The sequence below is a fragment of the Fistularia commersonii genome, chromosome 10 (assembly GCF_037954325.1).
Source record: "Fistularia commersonii isolate RoL2024-O1a breed Wild chromosome 10, RoL_Fcom_v1.0, whole genome shotgun sequence".
NCBI lineage: Eukaryota > Metazoa > Chordata > Actinopteri > Syngnathiformes > Fistulariidae > Fistularia > Fistularia commersonii.
Genome location: NC_141293.1, coordinates 20,179,483 through 20,197,826, shown reverse-complemented (window position 1 = coordinate 20,197,826; position 18,344 = coordinate 20,179,483). Strand labels below are relative to the sequence as shown.

The 18,344-nt window shown below is 44.3% G+C and overlaps 2 protein-coding genes across 5 annotated transcripts; both read left to right on the top strand.

The window, feature by feature from the left end:
• natd1 (protein NATD1) lies at window positions 1–3,888 on the top strand. Its single transcript, XM_086154494.1, has 3 exons — window positions 1–202; window positions 1,199–1,317; window positions 2,043–3,888. Exons 1-3 carry the CDS (start codon window positions 4–6, stop codon window positions 2,157–2,159), a joined length of 435 nt encoding a protein of 144 aa, XP_086010620.1. The 5' UTR covers window positions 1–3; the 3' UTR covers window positions 2,160–3,888.
• A 692-nt stretch (window positions 3,889–4,580) lies between these two features.
• Window positions 4,581–18,204, top strand: LOC147230770 (transmembrane protein 11, mitochondrial). Of its 4 annotated transcripts, XM_086154316.1 has the most exons (9): window positions 8,968–9,088; window positions 11,674–11,733; window positions 12,490–12,673; window positions 12,766–12,884; window positions 13,534–13,744; window positions 13,926–14,018; window positions 14,108–14,260; window positions 15,132–15,360; window positions 17,633–18,204. In XM_086154316.1, exons 3-8 carry the CDS (start codon window positions 12,520–12,522, stop codon window positions 15,335–15,337), a joined length of 936 nt encoding a protein of 311 aa, XP_086010442.1. In that variant the 5' UTR covers window positions 8,968–9,088; window positions 11,674–11,733; window positions 12,490–12,519; the 3' UTR covers window positions 15,338–15,360; window positions 17,633–18,204. The 4 variants fall into 4 exon arrangements, with proteins under 4 accessions (XP_086010444.1, XP_086010441.1, XP_086010443.1 ...); XM_086154315.1 differs by lacking the exon at window positions 11,674–11,733 and having other exon boundaries at window positions 8,966–9,088; XM_086154317.1 differs by lacking the exon at window positions 11,674–11,733 and having other exon boundaries at window positions 8,967–9,088; window positions 17,576–18,204.
• Window positions 18,205–18,344: the final 140 nt, after the last annotated feature.

The window sequence follows — 18,344 nt, the reverse complement described above, 5'->3', positions numbered from 1 at the left end:
TGCATGAGGTGTTTTTGCTCGCGCTGCTTCATCACTTCATGTAGCCATTTCTTGTTAGCAGCGGCTGCAGGGAAGCATCGCCGTCGACCACAAGCGGCTGCTATGGCTCAGGCAGCTCAAGCGAATGCCTTCGACGCCAGCAACTCTCAGATACAAGTGGAACACGACAAAAAACGACGGCAGTTTGTTATCAGACTCAATGGTAGGTCCGCCATGTAAACAATAGCATGGTGAAGCCACTTGGCTAATGTTAGCATTGATCGCGGTGCCTTATTGATGCCTCCAGCTGCCATTACAAACACCGGAGCCTCACTTTCTCCACGCAATCACAAAGTCAAGCCTTTTTTTCCTTTTTGCCAATATTAAGCTGCAGAAAGCAATCGCCGTTTACAATGTGAACTTCCCACTTCACGGTTTTCCTTTGGGTTTGGTCTCTTTCTGATTTGGTTTTCTGGCCAAGGCGATTCATTTCCTTCGTTCACCCAAAATGAAAACACGATATATTTGTGGTGGAAGTTGAGCATTTCCTCTCGGATGTTACTCTGCACTGCCTCAACAAAAGTTGAAATAGCCATTCTTTTCAGATTCATTTCTATCTATTCATTTTCAAGTTTACGAAATCCATTACTTTGTGTCCTAAACTGGGGATACTTTATTTTGTTTGCTTTGCGTCACTTTGTAGAAGTGATGAACTTTGCATTGAAGAAATGTGTGTGTTTCTCACAAAACTGGGAGCAATATGTGCTGAAACCTAAAGACTGAGAGCCATTGTTCCTTGGAATGTGTGTGTGTGTGTGTGGGGGGGGGGGGTGTTTTTTTTAATCATCCTGTATGTGTCCAGCTACATCTTTCACTCTCCTGCCTTAGTCCACCCATTTGATTACTGTGAAGAGAAGTTTTAGGTGACATGAGTCCAGCTCCTCTGTTCCTCTGTCTTATTCAGCAGCCAAGTTTTATTACTTGATGGAAACTGCAAGCTGAGGCTGCCAGATTGACCGATGGCTTCAGCACTCATCTTTTACTGGCCAGACTCAACATTAACCCCGACATAGGATATGCGTTTCCTGTGTGTCCTGACTGTTGTATGAGTGGAAGTGACTTCTTGGGATTCCATGACTTCCATGCTGAGGTGGTTATAGCTCGTGTTTTGTAAACTGGGTGGAGACAAACTAGCAATAACCTCACCCTCTCCCCTCAGGGTCCCATGACCGTGCCGTTCTTCTGTATGAATATGTGGGTAAAAAGACAGTGGATTTGCAACACACTGAGGTTCCCGATGCTTACAGAGGGAGGGGAATTGCCAAACATCTAGCCAAGGTAAAGACACCAACCATTCTGCTATTAAAATCATATGAAAATATTTGTTTCCCGTAGAAGGATTTAGTTATTAGCATGTTAACAGCTGCAGTCCATAAAAGTAAATCCAGTTTTTTAAGTTCAATCATTGTGATTCAGAAGTTGTTTTTTTTGTCAATTTTCAATAGGATATATTGGTTTTGATTAAAAAGAACAAAAATTGGGAACTAATTCAGACATTAGCAGACAGCACAAGTCAAAAGAATGATCAGTGTCATAAAAAGTATGTGTTCATTTTAATCTGAGGAAAAAAAATAGTCAAACTCAACTTTCTTGTCAATTCCGCCACACAGAGGAAAGAAAGAGCTTTTCTTAGAGATGCTCAGTGCAAAAGTCCAAGAAATTATAGACAATATCACAGACAACAGCAAGTTATGTAGTACATTTCAGGTGCAGTGGTATTTAAAGTGACAGCAGTCAAACAAAAAAAGTGCAGGTGTAGAGATTAACTGTGTGTGTGTGTGCGTGTGTGAGAGCATTAAAACTCAGTTCAGGTGAAAAATTCCTCCGGTGAATAGATTTCATTCAAGCAAATCTAAAACATTTTTACGGTGTTTCCATTGATGTTTCCGTTTACAGTAAATTTGAAGTTGTAAATAAAAGCTAAAACTAGTATTAGCGATGAGTAATTGAATAGGATCCTGTCAAAGTAGGTCTGATGTGAATTCATGTTTCTGTGATGACAGGCTGCCATGGATTTTGTGGTGGAAGAGGATCTGAAAGCCCACCTAACTTGTTGGTACATTCAGAAATATGTCAAAGAGAATCCTCAACCTCAGTACTTTGAACATATTTATCAATGAAACTGAAACAGGTGAGACAAACCAGGAAGAGACTCTTAGGAAAGACATGTGGTGGCACACTTTGTACTTCAAGGCTGATAGAACACAAGGGACCTTCCAGCCATTGTTCCACATGACAGTGAGTTCATTCCAGGATGAGACGGATCTCACCGCAAGACCCCTGTGAGCTGAACGTGACCCGGGGTTCACCGGTCCACAGAGGCCGGACCAGAAACAGGAAGCCAATCAGCTGGTTTGACGGGAGCCGGCCGACGAACCAAAGCCGAAGCCCGGTACCTCAGACGGAAATCTTTGGGATGTTAACTCGTCACAGTCCTGGACAAAGAGACACAGGAGTCACATCTCACGTTGCATATTTCTGTCTTCCTTCACAATAACTGGCTGTGCTGTAGGATGCGAGACCCTGAAGGATTTCTCCATGCTGGTTGTAAATTAAACCGGTAATTCTTTGAATACGCTTATTTTTAGATTCCAATGCCATTTTGTTTTTTCTTTTTGTTTTTTTCTTCTTTTAAATCCCGGCCCATGAACATTTGTCCCTCAAATTTAGATATTAGTAATTACAAAGAGACCTATGTAATGAATCTGGTAATTGGTAGGTGTTTGAAATATCAGTTTTAGTTTAAAGACATGATCTCAAACTATTTAATATTCCATTAAAAATGTACAGGTCTGATGAATTGAAATTTTGGGGGGCTGGATATCAAATGTGCTGATATATTTCCCACTCATTTCACACATACTAATGTATCCGTGTTTACAGACGACAACACTGCTCTCCTGTCGTGGATTTCAATCGTCACGCAAACTCACGCAAAATACACAGCCTTTCAAAATGAACACATTCATTGAGAGAAATAGGAAACCTATTTAAGATGAGCTCCACGTGAAATCAAACTATTTCGATACGTGAGAAATATTCCAAGCTGTCCGCCAGTGCAGATATTGCATGTAGGCCCAATCTTTGCCCACGAAATGCCGACAGTGAACGAGTATCTGTTTGCGATCTCGTCTCGATCCACAACCAAAGACCCCAGTCTGAGGGCTTCGAACTTTTGAATGGACATTATGATAAAGCTTCAAGACAAAACTTCTCCATGGTATGTTTGACGATGTTAGAGACACGTGTTAGGTTGAGTCTTAAGCATGTCACTGTGCAGTACAATAGTCCGGTATGAGAGTTAAAATATCTGCTTGAACCAGCATTTTAAAGCAGCACTGCTGTATTCAGGGCATTTGAACTATATAGATTCCACCTCTTTTGTTCTGTGATACACATTAGTGTCATTTGGTAGGGTTTTTCTCTTATGTTTTTTTGATTGTCAATGATGTCCTAATGCTAATGGTCATCATATAACAAAAACATAACCTTGTTCACTGTGGTTTTCCTATATTTGGCTCTTCGGGAGCTTTTGCTGTAGACAATCTGAAGCGTTGTGGAAAACAGTACCTCAAAAAATTGAACACACTGACAGGACGGACATCAACAAGCTACAGTTAGACTGTCTCCTTTGATTGCAAGAAAGTTAGGTGGTGTGCACCTGTTAATAGGCCAAGATGTTATATCATTTGTTATCTTTATGTTTGTTTTCTGTAAAGCAAGCAAATTCTTGGTTTCATAGTTTTGAGCAGTTGACTCCTGCTCGTGTGAACATTTATCGATCCTTATGTTTTGTGCTTGATACTATTTTTGTTTTTCTTAATTCTCGTCAATAAATAAAGGAATCAATGCTTGGGTCTTTGTTTGTATGCATAGATGTAAGTATCTTAAAAAGACAAACTTTTCATCAGTCGTGTTCTACAAAATGACTGCTTTTCTTTCATAAAAGGCCTTCGTCACTTTTACTGACAATACAGTTGGGTATTGAGTTTTTTCACCCTCGTTTTTAAATTCATAACATTCTCAGGTGCATCCCCATTTTTCAAAAAACATTCAAGCCTCATGGAGTCATGGGGTCACGGAGGGGCCGCTTATCTCTTGTGCAGACGGAGGCCGGTGCGGGTGAATCCAAGGCTTCGGGTTACAGCTCGCAGGCACACAGAGCACGCCAGGGCACAATGTGGGTGAGTACAAACTGTCCGTAAAACAGAAATTCATTTCAAATGACCGCTAAGGGACCATATTCCATACAGCATGTCAGTAAAGAGTTACAGAGTTTAGTTTATATTGATTATAAATATTGTGTGTTTCCAGTGGTCAGTTTCCGTTCAGTTGTGACTTACAGATGGTCATATTCAAGAAGGTGCACCAGTAGGTTTATTTCCAATGTACAGACTTAGAAGATCCTCTGACCTCAAACTTCTATGTGCTATTATAAAATACGTGAGACAGGTACGCGCGCCTGCTAAACGTTGTGGGAATTGTAGTCCGTGGTCCAGTCCGAGTTAAGGCCCGAGCGTGTTGTGGGACTACAATACCCAAACTGCCCCGCGGCCTGATGCGTCCTCCGCATTCAGGCCAGCATCTCCAACATGGCGTCGCTGGGAAGGAGGCGCGGTGTCCCAGTAAGCAGGGAGAGGTCAGTTACACCACATCTTGGCAATAAAACAAAAATGTTTTTTTGTTGTACTTCACTCTGTGGCTGTCACCATTTGCCGTGCCTAAGCCGTGCATACGGTTTCGAATTTATAGTTAAATGGCAGGGCGACAGGTCGGAATTTTAGGCTGTGCTTAGCTAACATTAGCTTGCTATCGTGTAGCTAGCGTTAGCGGGGAAGCAGACTAGCAACTCATGTGATGTTTTGGTTGTTGGACATCAAGCGATCGACCGCTGGGAAACGTGGGTTTAACCTAGCGTTGGTGCGAATGCCATAGTGAGTCGCCACACGTTATAGGCTTCGCTTTGCTGGTTTCGCCACGTGTTTTCCCTTGTATGTTCGTATCCCTTTCTGAAAAGAAGATGCTTCTTAACTTAGCTGAACAGTCCCGTAACTTCCTACAATGCGAGCAAGTTCCCCGCGCTGTCCGCGGACGCACAGGCACACCGTGTCCTTTCCAAAGTGATACTTCAAACATTAGCGACTGGTTTATCTCAAACGTACATTGACGTCCTCTATCCGCTTTGCCGATGCCCCCGCTATCGTGGTCAGCCAGTGTGATAGAATTTGCCGCTATCTTGGCCACTTGTTTAACGAAGGCCTCCGTGTTGACACTTGGCCAGACCCGCGTCATCCAGACAGGACAGTCGCGACTCGAACAGCCGCAAGCCAGAGGCTGCGGCGGCAGAAGCTGACATTTATCAAACCGTAAAGGTACGGAAAATACTGGTGTTTCATGCTAAAACTGTAACCGGTGTTGTAGCTTCACTCATGGACAGTGCATTGACCTGTAATTCAACACGTGAGGCGGCTGAAAATGTAATTAAGTTTAAAAACAACAACTGAATACATTTTGCACCTATTCACCGCAGGTTTTAGTGAGATAGGGCTTTATCCAAGTTAACGCTTTTATTTTTTTTGTAACTTTAAATTTCTAATCAGTCCCGTGGGAAAAAGAGAAGCGATAATGTAAATAGAAAATCTTGAAGCAGAAACAGAAAACAGAAACAGAAACAGAAAATCTTGAAGATCACAATGAAAGAAATGTGCTGTAAATCTTGTTTGAATGGAATTTTACTTTAAATTCTAAGGTGATACTTTGCATGAGAAATGCAGTGTGTCCATGTTGTGTCCATGTTGGACCGAACAATTCTGTTACATGAGTAATTTCACTTCGCAATAATTTTATTACAATGTTTGAAAGGAACCCCTCCTGTAATAAACACTGACTAAAGTATTTTTTTGTTTAGGCTTACATATTAAAGAACAGCTATGAATAGCTTACTTTTAGGTGTGGGCCTCCTATTGTATATTTCATTTATCCATCCAAGAATCTATTCTTAGGTATTGTCTGTTTGTCTGCTGTCATACCTAATTTTTTATTGCTCTGTGTTCATGCTTCAGCTTTATATATTGCAACCTTTTTTTTGCCTATGATGACTCAGTGGGTCAAAGAGTCAGATGTTTCTTGGGCAATCCGGCTTAGATATCTTAGATATCCTCCTTTCATAAGAAATGAGAAACCCTCATGGGAGGTGAAACATTTTTTTAAGAAACTAGTCCCACAGCCATAATAATATTGATCAGCAAACACCGTGACTTGACTTGCTGAGACGCTCACCCAGACATGTTCTACACGATTTTGACAGCCCCTGCCAATTCATTGATTTGCGTGACAAAAATTACCGGTGTGGTTCCCATGGCCCTGCTAGGCAACTTTTAATGTTTGTAATTTGCTAAAAGCTGTCTCAATAAAGAGACACGGGATAAGACCGATAAATCTTTATTTTTGTACTCCCTGCTCTTTCTCTCACTGTTGCCCACTTTCTGTCTCCACTTAGGGGAGTGATGGCGGCGACAGACTGCTACATCGTGCATGAAATCTACAATGGGGAGAATGTGCAGGACCAGTTTGAGTATGAGCTGGAACAGGCACTGGAGGCCCAGTATAAATACATTGTTATTGAGCCCACGCGTATCGGAGATGAGACGGCCCGTTGGATTACGGTGGGCAACTGCCTGCACAAGACGGCTGTGTTGTCAGGTGCAGCTTGCCTCCTGACGCCACTTTCGTTGCCCCCCGAATACTCGCGCTATGTAGCGCTGCCTGCCGGAGCCCTCAGTGTCGCCTGCGCTGCCCTCTACGGTATTTCATGGCAGTTTGACCCGTGTTGCAAGTACCAGGTGGAATATGACAGCCAAAAACTCTCGCGGCTGCCCCTGCATACACTCACCTCCTCCACACCTGTGGTATTGGTACGTAGGGATGACATCCACAGAAAGAGACTCCATAACACGATAGCACTGGCTGCCCTGGCGTATTGCGCCAAGAAGATCTATGAACTCTATGCTGTATGAGTGATCTACGAAGAGGATTTAAAAACCAGGGGGAAAAGGAGAAAAAAAACATAGAAAAAACAAAGAACCTATCCACATCCAGGTGTTATAAAAGTGGAAGTGTCGATCAGACCCAGCAGTTAGCTTCGCACATGTGGTGGATGCTCCAATTTTGAACTTTGATCAGAGGGATATAGTTAAAACTAGAAGGAAATGTTTTGTTCAACCTTTTTGTTTCCCTTCTATGTGACAGCTCATGTTCTCTGTAGTGCCCTGTGCCTCCCTCCTGTCCTCCCCTGCCTTTCCTGACACGTTAGAAGTTAGTGCTCAAGGAATGAACAGCAGCTCCTTCTCTAAAGCGAATCATGTTGAGACTGACGGACATGTTTTGAGTACCAGCTTACCCTTTTCCCTTGTAGTTTTACTGTACCCCTTTCTTGCTGATCAGAACATCCCCCTTTCATTAAACATTAGGATATTTGAAACTCACCTTTCTGTATTTTATTTTACTTTTTCATTAAATGGATTCTACACCATGTTCACAAAACTGCAAACAGCGTATTTGTGCCTGTAGGTTTGCTCTCCCAGGGAGTGACGGTCAGCGCTCGTAGAGGGCTCCTTACAAACTTGAAAAGTTGTTTTTATCGTTAAAAGGTAAATCGCTTCTCGCAATGATTTGTCAGCATTAAGCCCAGGACTTTTTGGGGCGTATTTCAAACATAGGAGCGTGTTGACCCTGCAGATCCTTTTACTACATCATATCCATCCATTCATCTGCTGCCGCTTTGGGTCGCTCCGGCAGCAGCAGAAGCAGCGGCATCCCAAGTTCTCTTTCCCCCGGCTGCCTCGTCCTGCTCGTCCAGGGGAATCCAGAGGCGTTTCCAGGCAAGCCGAGAGCGGGTCTCATACCACCTGTCTCATTTGGAATTCATTATGTTCATCTTCCTTAGTCAAGGTGGCTGCTGTACAGCACTTTTAGTATATTGGCCTCCAAAGACAAATACTGGCAACAAACACAACAAAGATATGGGAATGAAATGACCATTTCAAAATCAAGTCTTGTTTTCATGTCTACGACACATAGAATTAAGTGTTACTTCTCTGTGTGCACTTGAGTGAGGAGAATGACCACATTTACACTTTATTTTTGTATATTAAGAAATCCCCTACTTGAGTTGGTGCCTCAAAACGGGTTTTCAAACAGTCCGTCAGAAATCCATTTCGTGTCGGACCGATCATGGAAATAACAATGTTTTGCTTCATCTTTCGTTTTTCGGGAGGAGAGTAAGGCCGTGTAGTTTAAAACTAGCTTCTAGTAAACCTTGTGTTGATCCCACTTGGGATTAGAATGACGCGCATTGACGTGCCCGGAAGTCGTGCGCGGCCTGTCTGTCACACCGGTAGTGACGTAGGCAGGTGGGCTGAATGCGGAAGAGAGCTTGTGACGTCATATGATCCAGAAACACATTTGACCGTATTTCTCCGCGGTTACATTTATTGGCTTAAGATAAGATAAGATAAGATAAGATAAGAACAACTTCAAGTCTGCAACTGTATTTATCCCGAAGGAAATTGTTGTGCCAGAGTTTCAAGTCAAGCATAACAATAATTGATAATAGTAGGAAGGAGGGAGAATAAGAAATACAATAAAATATAAAGTGTCAAAGTTAAGGGTATCAAGTGTTTTAAGGTCTTCTTTTAGTTTCACAGTTTTAAGGTCTAAGATCAAACCGGGAATTATGGGGAGGCAGGCAATCATTTGAGACATTAACATGTATTTTCATTAAATAAAAGCGACGAGTCCGCCGTGGCCGTCCTGTACAGATGAAGAGATAAAACACGAAAAGGGGTTGTTTTGCTGTTTATTTTTTCGTCAAATAAAATGAGGTACCAAAGCGGGCCGTTAAAAACATCAACCCCCACAATGCACCGCGGGAGGGACCCGTCCGTCCCGGCGCTCCGGCAGAAACCGCTACGAACTCCCGAACCGGGGAAACGGCCGTTGAACTTGGTGTCCCGCCGTCCTTCCGGACGAGCAGGAAACTCACGGACAGGTGAGGCCAGCCGGCAAGTTCATGTTCAGTTAAATAATGTTCAGGTAAATAGTGTCCAGGTAAATTACTGGCCTCGGAAGGCATCACTAAACCCGAGGAGCTAGCCTCCGTTAGCATTAGCTCCCGACACGCTCCAGACGTCTGACTTATGTTTTATACGCAACTAAAATGAAAGTACGCACTTAACAACAAGAACAACAACAACAACGCAGAACATCTCCAATCGCGCTCACGTTTGCAGAACGATCTCCCAAACACTTTTAAAAATGCATTTGTTAGACGCTAAAATAAACTGCTAGATGCGCCGTAAAGTGCTCAACAACATGTTGTTGATTTATTTTAAAATGCCCAAGTTTTAATATTTCCATCTGGGGATCTATAGAGCTCTGGACTGAATGAGAGAGCTATAAAAGAAGTTTGCTGTTGTTTTTTTTACTATCTTGCGATCGCAGTCCAGGGTAACCTTCAAGAGAGGAACATAAATATTGGTATTATCTAGATTTTGAACTCCTAACCTCTTGTATTGTTTTCCTGATTCGATCATTGCACTGTTTGACCCCAGGAAAGGTTAAACACCGCCGTCTCTTGGTCGACCACGTTCTACGTTTGTTTGTCTACAGTGTTTACTTTGTTTAAATTCCTCCAGCAAAACATCCATGTTTAAATATTGTTCCCTCAGATAAGTGACTAATAAATTAGGGTGTGTATTTTTTATGGTTTCTTTCTGCATCGAGATAAAAAGAAAGAAAACAAAGACAAAAAACAACTTGGGAAGATGAGCTCACCTTATTCAGCTTGTGTGAAATGAGGAGTTGGATAAAACTTACATGAAGGCCGCAAAGTTAAACTGCGTAGAGTGTAAACTAAATTTTGAACCATGGAAAGTATGAACCCCGAAAATACCAGCAGGTTCCTCAGTTCTAAGTTTGACTGATTCCTACATGAATTCAGAATCAGAATGACTTTAAGGAGGAAATAGGTAATACCAGACAGTGCAGAAAGCAGTAAAAGAAAAAAAGAAATGAATAAAGATGATAAAATATAAGCGGTGTCGTGGTTTAAGATAAATAAGTTACATGAGCAAAATACAACCGGATGGATAGTGAGATGAGATGAGATGACATCGTGAGATGTTAATACCAGACCGAGTTAAACAGTCTGATGGCCACAGGCAAGGAAAAGCTGGTGTGGCGCTCGGGGGTGCACCTGGGCGCTCGGGAATGCACCTCGGCGCTGGGGAGTGCACCTGGGCGCTCGGGAGTGCACCTGGGCGCTCGGGAGTGCACCTCGGCGCTGGGGAGTGCACCTCGGCGCTGGGGAGTGCACCTCGGCGCTGGGGAGTGCACCTCGGTGCGATCCGTCCACGACCCAACCAACTCCTCTAAATGTGGTGGAGTGGGTGACAAGTGTGTTGAGGCCTCATAAAACATGGCGAGCGCTGTGCAGCAGATGGTGAAGGACCTCAGCTGCCTCGGGAAGTAGAGACGGCCCTTCTTGCAGGCGGCGTTGGCTTTCTGTGGGGTTCAGTTTGCTGTCAAAGTGCACACCCAGGTGTCTGTAGTCCTCAACAATGTAGTTTGTACGAAAAACAAAAAACAAAACAAACAAAAAAAAAAAAAGTCTGGTGGAGCAAGACGACCTTTGGACCCTTTGGCTGATTTTTAGGTTTGGCGGTGCAGACACACCCGTCTATCACGCGCAGTTATGTTTACATTCAATGAGATTTAAAACTGCGGTTGTAGTCCTCCATCAACCTCATGGATGGAAACCGGGGTAACGGGTGATTTGGACCCTCTAAAATCCAAAATCAGCTCCTTTGTCTGACAAAGACAAAGACGTCCACGACGGCCTGGTTTTCCGACTCTTCACCCCCTCTGATGCATCCAAACCCAGCGGAGTCGTCAGGAAATGTCTGAAGGTGGAGCGTGTAGAGGATGGTGGAGAGGACAGCGTCTAGTGGCGTTGCAGACCACCGTGTCAGACACAGTGTTGTAGGCGTTCATGCTGTGGTCTGCCAGTCAGGTAGTCCACGATCCAGGACACCAGGGAGGCATCGACCTGCGTGGAAGACAACTTGGCACCAAGTAGAGACAGGCTACATTAGGACATGTCGTCCGAGGAACTAGGATGATACAAGATGTCCTCCGCACCAAGGGAACCCTATGTAAACTAAAGCTCGTCCTGAACATATGCTGAAGCTTTCCAGTGAGGAGGCCTTGACAACACAGGGGCTGAAAATCACCTGGTCCTGCAGATCTGCCTGGGTAGCGTTTTCTCAGCTTTCTCCCAACCTCAGCGAGGGAGACTCGCGGAGGAGGGCCGACAGGACATTGAGGAGTTGCTGAAGGAGGATGTGAGGTCCGAGTTGGAGGGCAGGGGTGGTCGCGTGGCTCAGGGTGGCGAGCTGGATGCAGGACAGGACAATTTGGGGACGAGCGGTATCAGCGGTGTCGAGTCTACTGAAAAACAAACTGAACTCCTCGGCCCCTCGATCGTTGGATGGCCCGAATCCTGTGATGGTCCTGAAGCCGCTCCGCACCTCCTTTCTACACTTTCCCTGATCTTTCCTCTCCTTGACCTCCTAGATCTTTGGACCTGCGGAGATTGTTGGATTTTTTTACGTCTCATCCCCGTTGCCAGCGATGGTGAGAGCCATGGAAGTCCTCTACGTGGAGCTCGGGAAGCGCAGGCGTGACGTGAGGCGTTGCCTCAAAACAAGCGTCTTACAGTCCGAGTGGATTGACTGAGGGTACAGAGCAGGGCGTGAGGTGGACCAGGTTATGGTCTGACCTGTAACGCAGTGGAGGAAGGGAGGAACTGAGTGCGTCCCAAGTGTTGCATTCAGAAGAATTCTCTAGAATTCTCTCCTTTCTAGTGGTGCAGCTCACATGTTGTGTAAAGTTGGGTGGTGCAGTGTCACAACTGACGCCAGGCCTTCCGAGACGAAAGCGCTCGGCCGCTGAGTGTGTGTCCAGGACGCTGTGGAGCGCCAGACTGGCAAACGTAGTGAGGTGTTTGACCAGCGGCGGCAAAATACGACCCGCGGGCCACATCGGCCCGTTGGTCCGTTTAATCCAAAGATCGGTCATTTGCACAGAACCCGGAGGAGGGAAGTCTTCTCGACAGAGACGGGCTTCCGGATCGACGTGCACAGGAATGAAAATGAAGGCCGTGAGATGTTTTTGCCTGGCTTGGTTTCGTTAAATGCAATTGAAATATCCAACATCTCTATCTAGCAGTGATGCCAAGGCTTCTCCTCAAATTGTGAACGTCTGTGACGTTTCAACGTACCTGACGCCGATGTTTTTAGAGCATTGTGTCGCTGTCCGAGCACGCGGTCCAATGACAAAGTGTTTTTTTTCTCTTTCTACTTGAACTTGATGTTTTTCCATGTTTCCTAGCATCTCTGAGCAGAGCGAGGAGTCTCGGCCATGGAGCGGCTCTGCGGAGGAGTGACGGTGCCGCTGGTCTTGGCCACCGCAGGGGTGTTTCTTCTGTGCCGCGTCTTTCTCCGACTCCGGCCCGGAGCCGCCGTGAAGGATCGCGTGGTGGTCATCACCGGCGCCAGCTCTGGACTGGGGAAAGGTCAGCCTCGCGCTCGTCCTGCCTCGGGTGGGCCGGGTCGAGCCGTTGTTTCACGCGGGTGAATTGAACGTCTTTCTTTCTTTGTGCGTCAGAGTGTGCGCGGGTCTTCCATGCTGCAGGAGCTAAACTCGTCCTGTGCGGACGGGACGTGATGCGTCTGGAACGGGTGGCTGAAGAGTTGCGAAAAAGTTCCCCGGCCCTACTTAATCAGGTATTTTTAATTTGCCGTCGCAAAGTATTGGCCAGGGTTGCAACAATGGTTTTATTTATATGGTAACATCTGAAAATATCAAATGGTTGGTTTTATTTTTTCAGACCTCGAACCACAACATTATTAGAGTTCAAAATCAAATCTTGTACCGTAACAGGAAACCCGACGCTTCTTTTTCTTGGCTAAAATACGATAGACAAAAGTTTTACAAATGCGATACCGTCACACAGCTCGTTCCTCCCTGTCTACTGATATTGCGTTGAACACATTTTCATTTGAATTTCACTCCGGATCGGTCTGTCAAATGGGCACTGATAAGCTGCATCTTTGTTTTAAAAGTCTGAAGGATCTCTTGTGACGTTTTAATGCGTCTCCTGAAAATGAACAGTGGAACTAAGATAATGGAAGAGACAAAGCCACGCGAGTTAGATGCAAAATAGGAGAAATACATTCGACAGAGAATGTGAGAAAGTGTACAGTTCATATATGGGTTTGCAAAATACTGACACTGTGATGGGAAGTTTGAACAAATCTTAAAGGATGAGTGTCGATTAAAACATGTTCAGCTTGTCAAAGCGCCACTTTCACGAGATTCATTTCAATGCCGGTTTGGTCAAATGAGTTTATTGTCACTGCGTTCACCCTGCAGACGCACCATCCCTACACCGTGGTCTTCGACCTGGCGGACAAAGGCTCGGTGGAGAGAGCTGCGAGGGAGATCCTGGCGTGTTACGGACACGTGGACGTCCTCATCAATAACGCAGGAATCAGTTACCGGGGAAAAATACTGGACACGCAGCTCTCCGTCCACCGCGATGTCATGGAAACCAATTACTTCGGGCCTGTTGCTCTTACTCAGGGTCAGTGAGGAGGATTTGATAAATCGACAGATCGAAAATGAATGAAAAGAACGGATGCATATTGAATCAAACGTATGTCTTAATTTGCTTACTTTGTGGACTTGCACAGCATCACAAGTGTAAAATTGAGTTAGTGTTTAAAGAGCCATATTTGAGCTGAATATTCTGCATTTGTCCACAGCTCTCCTGCCCTCCATGGTGGAGCGTGGAAGTGGGCATGTCGTCGTTATCAGCAGCATCCAGGGCAAGATAGCCATCCCTTACAGATCAGCCTGTGAGCCCTTCTTTACGCCTTCGTTTCGGCAAACCGTGTTTCGGCGGCCTCTCGGAAGCGGGACCTCTCATGTTGCAATCCGTGCTCAGACGCAGCCTCCAAACACGCCGGCCAGGCCTTCTTCGACTGCTTGCGGGCCGAGGTGGAGGCCCACGGGATCCACGTGAGCGTCATCAGTCCCGGGTACATCCGGACCAACCTCTCAGTCAGTGCCGTCACAGGAGACGGCTCCTCGTACGGAGGTAAGGATGAAACCAGGACAAATAGGAAACTATACAGACACGAGACATGGCTTCCATTGCAGCCGAGGAACGGAGCGCTTGTGTTGCCTACCTTTCACATTGTACTGTTTGGTTGTTGTCTTTAAGGGAAATATACTTCTGCTTTTTTAACTCAATGAACATTAGTGTGTGTGTGTGTGTGTGTGTGCGTATATGTGTGTGTGTGCGCGTGTGTCGTCTCCAATCTTTATCAAAATTTCACGCCTCATTTACAACATTTGTGGAATTAACACGCTTTATTTGGCGGCGCAAAGAACCTGTAAACAGCGGAACCTTGACTTCCAAGTGAGATTTGCTCGGTGAGCGCGCTCGCACAGTTTGCTCGTGTATCCGATTTCAAATTCCCCTGTTGAAATGAACTGAAATGCTATTTGTCTGTTTCAGACGCCTGAAAAATCACACTATTTTTTTTGGTGCTACTAAATATAACTCGCACACTGTGCTACACTTTATCACTAAACTCAATTTTGCGACGGCGTTTAAAAATGACCAAATCAATCTCAAGTGCCTTTGAATAACTTTGGATGTGCCCGACCGCCGCACCAAATCTCACCGACAACAACTTCTCCACGTCGCTGTCGAACGTTCATCCCGCTCGCTCGCTCGCTCGTAGATCTGGACTCGTATAACAAAGCAAAAAATCTACAGTGACGGCTCGTATCTGGAGAAACTCATAAGACAAACTCATAAGTGTGTAAGCAGAGGCTCGGTATTCCATAAGTGATATAACAGCGGATGAAATTGACTTAAAATTGAGCAGAAAGTAAGATCTCGTCCGAGTTCCTCCGTCGGTCACAGAATACCCGCCCGGTATCGATGATGCTGTTTTCAGTTTTGGACAGAAGCACCGCCGAGGGCAAGGACCCCAAGGACGTGGCTCAGGCCGTGCTGAAGGCCGTCCGTCAGAAGAGCAAAGACGTGATGGTGGCTGAAGTTCTGCCCGGCCTGGCCGTCTACGTCCGCACGCTGTGGCCCGCCCTCTTCTTCAGACTCATGGCCTCTCGCGCTCGCAAGGAGCAAAAAGCCAAGAGACAGTGAAGGGCGACGCAGCGAGGCAGCAGGTGAGGAGCAGGAAGAAAAACAACCCATTTATTTAGCCGCGTCCATTGATGGAGAAGAAGGAACCGGGATGTGATCGGCGACTGATTAGTTTGGTTTTGTTTTTTGTGGTTCATGGGATCGACGGGGTGAAACGGGAAGTAAATATCCTCAAATTCACATTCCAATTGTGGACTTGTAAATATATTCTTGGCTCACGTGGATCCTCTGCCGTCCAGTGAGGCTTTAGCGTTACTCGGGAGGAAGGTGGAAAACAGATAACGTCGATAAAACTAGTATAAGGTATTATTTGCAATAAAAGCAGCGGTGTGGATGTAAGGGGACGTGGATTGTTAAGCACTTCATTTGTGCCTGATTTCTCTGTCCACCTACACAGGGCTGCAGAAAGTACAGTGTAATTTTAGGAACAACCATTTGAACGTTTGCCTAAATTCTTTTCAAATGGGTTGCAGACCTCCTACACCAACACACACCATCTCAAACACAAAGCAACAGAAAAGACTTCAGTCTGCCTCCTAATTCCTCCCCGCATCCATCTCCCACCCGACGCCTCAGAATTCTTTGACGCCCGTGGAAGCTCCTGGTCTCTGCATTGCTGGATGTTAGATCTGGATCTCCTTTTGAAGACAGCCTTTAGCTATTATCTTATCAACTCGGATACTTTTGGTCTCTGCCTGCTCTGCTAAAACTCTCTTCCTCAAACTCAGTGCCGACACGTGCAGCTTCAGAGCCGCAGAGGATGCTTTATTTTGGTTGGGTTTGTTTCAGGACCCACAATTGACTGGTTTGTCATCTCTGTCATCTTGTTAATCGTCTCTGGTGACGCCCAATGAACGCACCAGTTCAGAGCTCTTTACTGGCAATATTAACAAGCATCCGTTGATTTTACCGCAGTGAAATCATGGAGTCAAAATTTAAATCCATGAATGCGTTTGGAGGCAATACATTCCGGAGTTTGAAACTTTTAACTTTTTTTTTTTTTTTTTTTTTAGTAATTAAGTTTAATAGAAATTAACAGTTTCTTAATTTGTAATGAAGGGGGCAGATATGAGCATGAATATATATTATTTTATTTACCATCCAGATCAGACCAATATAATGTAAAATCGAATGTAGCATCACCTAATCTCTGATTGGCAAAATAAAATGAAGGGGGAGAAATATTGATAACCCTGATAAGTATGTACTGTATAATGAATGAAGTGAAGTGAAGTGTCTTCACCGAAATGTGATTTGGCATCTCGTCTAATTTCACGATTGGAAACACAGAAGCTCCAAGTCCCGCCTTGTTCCATTGACAAAATGAGAATATTATTGTTTGACCACATCTTAGGATACCTGTTCGCCTCACTGAAAAACAACTCCATATTTCGACTTGAGGATTATTTTTATATATATGTATACACACACACACGTTGTGATTCTATTTCTACCCGTATAGCTGGCAGAAATTGAGAATTCATGACAAATTAAAGCTCGGGTCTCAGGAAGTAATGTTAAGGGGAGGGGATGTCATTTCTTTTCAAAACATTGGTACAAAAGCAATATCTGAAATATTTCATAACCTCACTGCAGGTCATAGGAAGAAACTTTGGACTTAAAGAAAAAAAAACGAACGTGAAATCCAAACTTGACCCAAGGGGTGACGTGAGCGGAGCCTTGGCATAATTTAATACTTGATTGTCTACAGATGTTGGTCTTTGCCCACGGCGTTACAGTTTAAACAAACAGTAAAACTCAATAAGTACAGATACAATGAAGGGCACGGTTCCAGTGTTGACAAAATAAACAAAGATATTGAATGTGGGGAGACTCGGGGAGACTCCAAGGGCGCTATATGGTTTGAACTATTGACCCGCTTTTAAGAAGATATGTGTAAACGCGGTACGATCCATCACCGACGACAACGGCCATGATTACCAACCACTTCCATTCTGTTTTGTTTGGATTTAAAATTAGCCATGAACATGTTGAGCACGGGATGAAGGCTGAAAATAGAAATAAAAACCATTTGGGAGTGAGCGGAACCCAATTCTAGTAAACTGGTAAGAATGAAAATGCATAAAAAGCTCAAGTTTCCCAAAACTGTATATATAATCACAGTAATTGACAATTATCAGGAGAAAAAAAGGCAGGCATCATAACAGCCTCCATCTCAGGTCGCAGACGCGCCGGAGTCAACAGGATTTGTCGTGTTGTGTTTTCTGTCCCGTCCAGGCCTCAGGTGTGTGTGTTTAAAAGACAAACAGGCGCTTTATTTCTCAATGTGTCCAGCTTCTTGTTGCCGTGGAGGAAGAGGAGTTTGGCCCCGTCCGACCAGCCTCGGCCCTTCCCGACCACCATATCCTCATTTAAAATAAGTATATCTTTAGCACAATATTGCTTTTTATTACTCTTCACATACCATTATGTTCACATGTAGAAAACTTTGAATCGACTTGAAAGAGCAACAGAATGTGGTCTGAGACTCCGAAACATGTTATGTTTTGGTTGAATTTGTCTTTGTGTGTATATAACTTTTTTTATAAAATGTTGTCATATTTCCGAAAAAACAATTTGTCTGATTGTCAGATTCAATGAAGGTCGAGAAGAGAAAATGAATCCCTGATTAAAAAAAAATGTGATTTAAGCTACAAAAAGTTGGAAAAGCCTCTGATTCCAATCTACCGGATCACTGTTTTATGAACGTAATACTAATTTCATTCATTTTGCATTTTGGAGCTGGAAAACATTATTTCTAATTTTATCACAAAATGATGAATCCACTGATGGGTTCTTGGAAGCTCTTTCAAATTTTACAGTAACTGAGGTTAAAAAAAGTGTTGTGATAAAATAAATTAACCAAGTCATATTTGCATTACTGTTTTGTGTTGGTGTTCATCTAAGCATTTATGAAGCCAGCAGCTCTATTTCAGCAAAGTGAAACCCAGAATCTTGCTTAAAGTTTGGTTTGTCTGAGGTTTTGAATTCTCATATGAAGTCTCAG

Excerpts from the sequence above, each read along its gene's own strand:
- natd1 (XM_086154494.1), top strand. The coding sequence starts at position 4 with ATGAGGTGTTTTTGCTCGCGCTGCTTCATCACTTCATGTAGCCATTTC. Across the intron at positions 203-1,198 it reads GTTTGTTATCAGACTCAATG|GGTCCCATGACCGTGCCGTT; the intron begins GTAGGTCCGCCA and ends CTCTCCCCTCAG. Across the intron at positions 1,318-2,042 it reads TTGCCAAACATCTAGCCAAG|GCTGCCATGGATTTTGTGGT; the intron begins GTAAAGACACCA and ends CTGTGATGACAG.
- LOC147230770 (XM_086154315.1), top strand. The coding sequence starts at position 12,520 with ATGGAGCGGCTCTGCGGAGGAGTGACGGTGCCGCTGGTCTTGGCCACC. Across the intron at positions 13,745-13,925 it reads GCCTGTTGCTCTTACTCAGG|CTCTCCTGCCCTCCATGGTG; the intron begins GTCAGTGAGGAG and ends ATTTGTCCACAG. Across the intron at positions 14,019-14,107 it reads CATCCCTTACAGATCAGCCT|ACGCAGCCTCCAAACACGCC; the intron begins GTGAGCCCTTCT and ends ATCCGTGCTCAG.